The 8,224-nt window shown below is 37.2% G+C and overlaps 1 protein-coding gene across 1 annotated transcript; it reads right to left on the reverse strand.

The window, feature by feature from the left end:
* Nucleotides 1-487: 487 nt before the first annotated feature.
* Nucleotides 488-5,774, reverse strand: slc38a11 (solute carrier family 38 member 11; the record flags this gene model as incomplete). The annotated part of the gene is made up of 12 exons (XM_083908459.1): nt 488-727; nt 814-945; nt 1,871-1,983; nt 2,079-2,240; nt 3,864-3,934; nt 4,067-4,146; nt 4,230-4,336; nt 4,432-4,497; nt 4,584-4,718; nt 4,812-4,886; nt 5,557-5,677; nt 5,763-5,774. 12 exons carry the CDS (start codon nt 5,772-5,774, stop codon nt 488-490), a joined length of 1,314 nt encoding a protein of 437 aa, XP_083764585.1.
* Between the last annotated feature and the right edge of the window lie 2,450 nt (nt 5,775-8,224).

Consider the following 8,224-nt stretch of genomic DNA (forward strand, 5'->3'; position numbering starts at 1 on the left):
TGTCACAAATGCTTTAACTTTCTCACTCAATCTAATTCACTCCAATTCATCGTTCACCTGTCCTCACCTCTACTCGGTAACAGATGTGATTTAAAACATAGCGAAGTACAATTCTTCCAAAAAAAACTTATCTTAAGTAATAGTAAAATACAAATATTAAAAAAAACAACATAAAAAAAAAAAAAATACTCCATTACAGCCTCTAGCAATACCGAACTGGTGCTTAATGTCCGAAAATAGCGATCGGTCATCACCAAATCGCTCATGGACACTCATGGACTAGTCATGCCCACTTTCACCTCTCCAAAAACAGAAACCCCGACATTATGGATGCTGTCTGCTTTTAAACTTTTCCCTCTTCTTATGCGCTCATTATAGAGAAAAAGCTTTGTGCGTCTGTAAGAAACAAACATCCACATTATGCGTGTTGTAGTCATCGTCACTGACTAGCCATTCTGCCAAAACAACATCAGGAGGACATTTACTGTCATTCCGGTGATGCCGTGCCAGAGACATTGACATCTGCGCAGTAGAACATATCCATACCATGTGTGCAGTCTTGAGGGTAGAGGCTGGTCATGGTCAACCCAGTGATCATGACAAACAAGCCAGTTATTATCAAAATGGCACATATCAAGTTTTCACCCTGGAACCAGCGGCCGGACGAGAGCTTGAGGAAGCACGCTGACGGAATGATGAAGATCAGCGGTATGGCACTCAGGACACCCTAGATTTAAAAAAAGTAAGAAAGAAATATAGTAAGATTTAAGAAAATAAATAATACAAACTCGTCGTAAAGTAGACTGGACTTACATTCAGCTCCAAAACAACTCCGAGACAGTTGTAGACCAAAGATATTGATGTGCAAACTGCAACAATGAGCACGGTTATGGCCACATGTTCAAACTTTGAAAGCGCCCGATTGCAAATGACAGTGGCTACCACCTGAAAGGGTACATATTAATATTCAATTTAATTGTTATATAGCATATGGAATTAAATACAGTGATTTTCTAATTAACATAGTGAGTGCAAGTTGAGATTAAGAGGATCAACAGCATCTATTGTTACTGACTGGATGTAAATTGGTATGCTGTATTGTACATACAAAGTGTAAACAGCTCAAACCAGGGCCGGCCCAAGCCTCCATGGGGCCCTATGCAAAATTGGATTTTGGGGCCCTCTGTTACTGCAAATAATAATGATTATTGATCATTCACACACCTACTATACTGAAGGTATTCTACTTATTCTACTCTAGTCACAAATACGAATACACTTGTAAAACTAAAAGTGAGAACTTATTGTTGTAGTTAGATTGTAAACCACAGTGATTAATGCATGGAAGCAGACGCCAGATTTGCAAACTTACAGAAAAATCTTTCAATCAATCTTTGGCAAAATCAGCAACTCCCCCTACTGGCGACACAGAGAATCAATACATAAAACCAAACGGTTTATAAATAAAATATTAAGATATTAAGGTCTGAAAATCTGAAAAATGTGCCCAATCTTTGGGGATCCAAAATACACCCCTGTAATAAAAGATTTGACTTTTATATGTAAAAAACACAGCATTAAATAAAATAAACAAATAAATACTTCAATAATAATGTAACAGAGGCACCCATAACAAGGTAATAATGGTTTATGGATTGCTGTAGTTTAACTTTATATTTAATATGAAGTGAAACTACAGCAATCCAAACTTTTCTCTCTTTTTTGAGTTAATTGCTCTTGGGGGCCCTCTAGTGGTCACAGGGCCCTAAGCAGCGGCTTAGTTCGCTTATGCCTTGGGCCGGCCCTGGCTCAAACATAAATGTTATCACGTAAAGTGTTTCAAGTTTCAAGTTGGGAGAGCACTACTTACTTCTCGTGTCACGAAACACTCCAGTGGAAACGTGGTTATTATACTGAGGCCAAAGAAGAAGCGACCGACTGTTGCCAGGTTATCGTTTCTGCAGTAGTTCTCAAAAATGTCGCCTGAAAAGTGGAAAAACGAAATCAAAACGCATACTTGGTTATTACAAAATGAATGAAATGCATGTCATAATATCGTAAGTGGCTGTATTGTTTACCTTGTGTGTAGCCAGTGAAGGTGGTGTAGCCGGCAACAGCAAACGCTGCACTGATTATTAGTGCGGAGCCCACTGAGATGTGAGTGACTTGAGACCAGTTAGCCAGGGTGGGCTGCTTCAGAGAACCATAGATAAGAAAGCTGTTGTGGTGGCATATAAAGGCTGCAGGGACACACAAGGGCCAGAGAACCACACAGAGATCTATTATTAGATAGAAGATGTTTTTAATATTTATATGTTCCACTTAAATAAAAACAAGACAACAGAAGCAGCAGACAGTGTTTGGGGATTTGATGCAAAAATTGAGCGTATCCAATTCATTGGGGATGGAGAGGCTGACAACTATCTGTGTTATTTCAGGCAAAGGGACACAAGCTTACTGAGAGCATGTAGACTTGGGTTCAACCTCTGTGTGAGATAATGGTATTGTTCATAATGACTTGTACCTTTGGTTGGTTTGGGACACAGGTGTACACACAGTACAGGGCCACACTTGGAGAAAGAAAACATGTTTGCCACGTCGAGATTAAACTTGAAATTATTCAAGAAAAAACGTCGGAATATCTTGTCGAGATTTAAGTCGACTTTAATCTCCACATTTTGTCTCCACATCCACAGAATCTGGACAGTCTATCTCGGACGTGGTTGGACTGTGAACGTGAGTTTTTGACCCACTGAAACTCTTTTCTTGACTGGAAGCGGTACAATGGAAAACGTAAAGTCTCTCTCTTTAGTGACGTCATGGCAAAAGAATAATTTTGGCCCTAACACTCTGTCGTACACCTGGGTGCATATACGATCTGTGTTCAATTTAAAGGTGCATTATGTAATAAATCTAAAGCAACCAACAACAACAGTACAGCCAAAATATTTGCATTCATTTTTTTTTTGCAAACTGCAAATCATGTTTATATTTTGAAATCATGTTTTGGCATGTGGCGCCACCTACCGTCGTCTACCATTTGTGCAGTCAGTAGAGTCTCAGCTGCCGAGCAACCACGGGTTGCCAGTTACGCCAGAAAACGAAACCTAAAAGACCTTGGTATTTTGAATTTGAATGTAGTAACCGTTTTTGGCCACTTGGGGACAGAAAAACAATTGCCTGTCTAAAAGAAATGATCGAGCAACTGGAACATAGGCAGATCTTGACTTTCATCAAGAGATACTTAAAGGGGAAGTAAGTAGTTTATAGTGACATCTAGAGGAGAGGCTGAAATTTACAACAAAGACCTGCTGCTCTGCTCACCCCCTCCCTTCCCTGAGCGCTACGGTATCCGCAACTGGTCAAATGTCGTCCTCGTTGTCTTTCTCCGTGTCAGCAGATGAGGTTCGTGAGGTGAGGGAGAGGGCGAGCTACCGCGGCCGTAGCAGACGAAGCGGAGAGAGAGGAGGCGGGACTTCCGCTACAAGTAAAGAGACGCTTGATTTGTTCTCTCGCGTTTGTCCTTACAGGCTCCGGCAGAAACATGGCGTCTCGCTGCTAACAGTGGCTATGCAACCACGGCCCGCGACCATGTTATTGTACATGACTTTTTGAAACACTACGAAAATGAAATAAAGAATATTATACAGCGACTAGACAATGCAGGAGCACATAATATGTATACAAAAGTGGATTTTGGGTTATATAAACCCATAAATACTACATATTGTCCCTTTAATTGAGTCATTTAAATGTTATCTGGCCTCTTTTTTTTTCCTGTGTTGCGGACTTTTTAGAAACACAAAATATTGTTCAAATATCCGAGGCGTCCCCAATAACAACATAAAGCGCGACATACCCACCAAAAGACATTACACCAACTGCTTGAATTGCATTCCACTTTGCAAAATCCCATGCGTTCTCTGTAGGGAGACTAGAGAGTAATGTTTATATTCATATCATCAAGGAACACAGACAAGAATTAACAGTATTTAAAAAAGAACCCCATGTTTGCCCACCAGAACAGTAAATTAAAATCATGATGGATTAAACTGCAGACACATACATTTGGGCTCCAAAGGTAGCTGCTCTGATGATTGCAATGACGAGGATAGCAAGTGTCAGCACCATTGACAGTAAGGACACCTGGTAAACACACATTGAGGGTTTTAACACAGAGCTTTGAAATCATCACGTTGCACTGAAAAGTGTCTCGTAATCGGCCTCACCTTCCCAAGTCTCTCTATGTTCCGATGCAGGGAAAGGGGCAGCGTGAACACAGCGGTTGACAGCAAAATCACAAAGTGACGCTCGGCAAGTATGTGATCGGGGCCGACTGCAAACACAAGACAAGTATTTGAAACGTGTGCACGTTTTATTTTTGTATATGAGGTATATATAAAAAAAAAAACTCTATGTGACATACTGTACCTCCTGGTATTCTCTGAAACACTTTGGTCAGTGTGTCACCAGTTGTGATGTTGTAGCTAATCATGGCTGTGGATTAAAACCACGGTAAAACAACATGCATGTGTATTTGCAATAATAATGAAAGGAGGTAAAATAAAATAAAACAAACGTACCAATGAAAGGATAAAGGAACTGCAGTCCAGACAAAATCAAGAATCCAGAGAAACCGAATGTGCTGCGCACCAGTGACTGATAGCTGTTGGTCCCTGAGAGGTTGCCTCCTTTAATTAACAAAATGATTGAGTAGTCTGCAACGGAATACCAGCATAATGTTATCGATTCATCCGTTTTGGAAAGACACACGTCTTCATTCTCGCAAAAACATATCCAAGATGAGTCACCTGTGATTAAGCCGACGGCTGTCAAAAGCAGGAGGCCAAATGGCAGCCCTGCCTGGTTCAGTGCGTACGGCAATCCTTCATTTAAAAGGGTAAATAAAACATAGAGCTATAACTTTCAAAGGCTTTGTTTACAGGACATCTGGATTAATTCATCTGGTTTTCTCATGGACAAAATGGGGAGATTTGTTTGGGTGAAAATTAGGTAAAATAAAGACTCTAGAATCTATAACCAGCACTGTAAGACATAGTTGTCAAACTAATAATCAAAATAAGCTATGCATTTAGTAACAAGTATGCTGCTGCTGCTGCTGCAGGGCACATATTAAGTTGTACGGTATGTGCATGTGTAGTCAGATTGTTTTGAGGATGAAAGAGTTAAACTTGAAGAATGGGGGTCAACAGGCGCGAGTCATATGATACAGAGGCTTTTACTGCAGGGCTTCAACAGTATGAAAGCTTCTACTTGTTGCACTATACAGCGATCGGCAACTGCAACTGATTGTTTAACAAAATCACTTAAATAAACTTTAAATTAAAGCTTGGAATCTGCAACAGACTGTACTTTATCAATCAGCAATATGCAAGTCGTTTTTTAAATATATATATATTTTAAAAAAATAAGTTATTTGTCCTCAGGGGGCAATTAAAAGCACACAGTGCATTTAACACGATTACACGTTAGCAGAATAGTGCACAAATAATTATAATAAAAACAGTATCTACAAGAAAATATGCGTATATTTACCTATAATCCCTGATCCTATGATGGAATTGATAAAATTAAAAGTTGCAGATATCATTGAACGTCTTGATTCTCCAGCAACTCTTTGTGAATGAATTAAAGTGGTCTCCTCTTCATTTGTCAGCTGGAAAACATGAGAAATAATAATGCAAAGAGTAAAAAACTGTTAGTCTGTTACTCAGCTGTTACAACAACAACTTCATATCTACCTGTTGAGCCATGATGAGCATGTAGGGGTTGGTGTTTTTGGTTCCTCGTGTCTCTTCTCATCACATTTGTCGAGCGCGACTGATGAGAAACTCGATGTCAATTTCACTTATTACAGTAACTAAAGCAGTTTGAGATGCCTCAACAGCGCCCCTGTTTGGTGAAACATTGCACTGCGGTTGGAAGAATGAACAGACACACTGAGAGTTAACATAACTCTCTAACCTATGGGGGAAAAAAATTGCCAGATACCAAGTCAAAATGATGAGATAAAAAGTCGAAATTGTGAGATAAAAAGTCATGTTAATGAGATAAAAAGTCGAAATGATCAGATAAAAAGTCGAAATTATGAGAAAAAGAGTCATAATTATGAGATAAAAAGTCGAAATTATGAGAAAAAGTTGAAATTATGAGATAAAAAGTCATACTTATGAGATAAAGAGAAATGATGAGATAAAAAGAAATTATTAGATAAAAAGTCAGAATTATGAGATATTATCTCATAAATACGAGATAGAAAGTCGGTAACAATTATATCATAATTATGACTTTATATCTCATAATTTCGACTTTATATCTCATAATTTCGACTTTTTATCTCATAATTATGACTGTTTATCTCATAATTTCGACTTTTTATCTCATCATTTCGACTTTTTATCTCATCATTTCGACTTTTTATCTCATAATTATGACTTTTTATCTCATCATTTCAACTTTTTATCTCATAATTATGACTTTTTATCTCATCATTTCGACTTTTTATCTCATCATTTCGACTTTTTATCTCATAATTATGACTGTTTATCTCATCATTTCGACTTTTTATCTCATCATTTCGACTTTTTATCTCATAATTATGACTTTTTATCTCATAATTATGACTGTTTTTCTCATCATTTCGACTTTTTATCTCATCATTTCGACTTTTTATCTCATAATTATGACTTTTTATCTCATCATTTTGAATTTTTTTTTAAATCTCATAATCATGACTTTCTGTCTCATCATTTTGACTTGTTATCTGGCTATTTTTTTCCCCCCAAGTGGTGGAAACGGGCTTCCATACTAACCTGTAAGTGCATGAAATTTTATTCTGCTGGTTTATGAGCAACTGGTTGCATTTTGATATCACAATATGGACACATGGTAAAACAAATAAAGAAAGTGTAATTTAAAGCTTTATTTAAGGATTATTCTGTAAAGTTGATTTAAATAATGCCTTTGTGAAGGAGCTGCAGGTCTTGTAGACTATGGAATTTGTATGGTTCAAGGTTCAGACCTATTTTTGTGTGCTTTTCTCTTCACAATAAATGTCATGTAGCAGTGAAATTAAAAACATGTCATTAAAATGCATTGTAGTTATCCATATGTAGCCTAAACATATGAAAAGGGGTATATACGCTAAAACCCATTCTGAAATGCTTATGCCCTGCTTAATTAGATTGTGTATAATTATAAGTGCACTTTAACAACCGAGTTATCGTTTAACAACATTTGTAATGCAATTATGTGCAGCTTTCCCAGCACGACATTTGTTTTCGGTCAGTGTTTGTCAGTTATGAGTCCGTCTACTCAGTACACTATGTGACCCACAACCGTTTATAAGCTATCATTCATTTCCTTTGTAAACTGCAGCTACTTCATGAAGGGAAATTAAAATAAATGTTGTTAAATGAATGAATAAACTTCAAGCTGAAATGTTGTGTATATAGCGAATGGTTGTTTGTCTTTGTGTGTTTGCTCTGTCCAGGATGAGCCCCTCGCCTTATGTCAGCTGGGATTGGCACCAGCAACCCTCATGTGGAGGATAGAGCAGTAGTAGATGTGGAAATCGTTATAAAAAGATGTTTCTTTTTCAGAAATCATACAAATAGGGCTGCTATTGATTCATAACACTGGGTTTGAAATAGAATGTAAGTTGTCTCTGTCTTTTCAACTGAATCAGGACCATTTTGCACCACTGAATCCAAAAATGACATCCATTTTTCTCAATCAGGTCAGGTTTTTATGCTAATTTGATATTTAAAAAATCTGATCTTCTGACTAAATTGATTAAATTTTTTTGACATTATCAGTTGATTTTCGTTAATATTTGTCACCCCGAAAAAAATAATTGCTTTCAAACAGATTCCTGTCAGGCTTATTTTTGCAAGATCTTCTAGTCGAAGCCATTTCATTCACTTGTAATATAAAACAAACAATAAGTCATAAGCTGGCACATGCAAAATCATCAGAATTTGTTTATCGCAAGAAATATAGAATAATTTTGCATCATATGACGTGAAAATATATGTATATGTAAACGAAAACGTTACAAAAATAAATTTAAAAAAAATAAATAAATATGTAGCTTTGTTCAGAAAGTTGACCTGATTGAGCAAAACCAATGTGATTTTTGGATTCAGCACATCAAAATTATCCTAAATCAGCTAAAAAAAAACAATAAATGTGGTGTTGACCA

This window comes from Microchirus variegatus, assembly GCF_963457635.1.
Source record: "Microchirus variegatus genome assembly, chromosome: 22".
Classification (NCBI taxonomy): Eukaryota; Metazoa; Chordata; class Actinopteri; order Pleuronectiformes; family Soleidae; genus Microchirus; species Microchirus variegatus.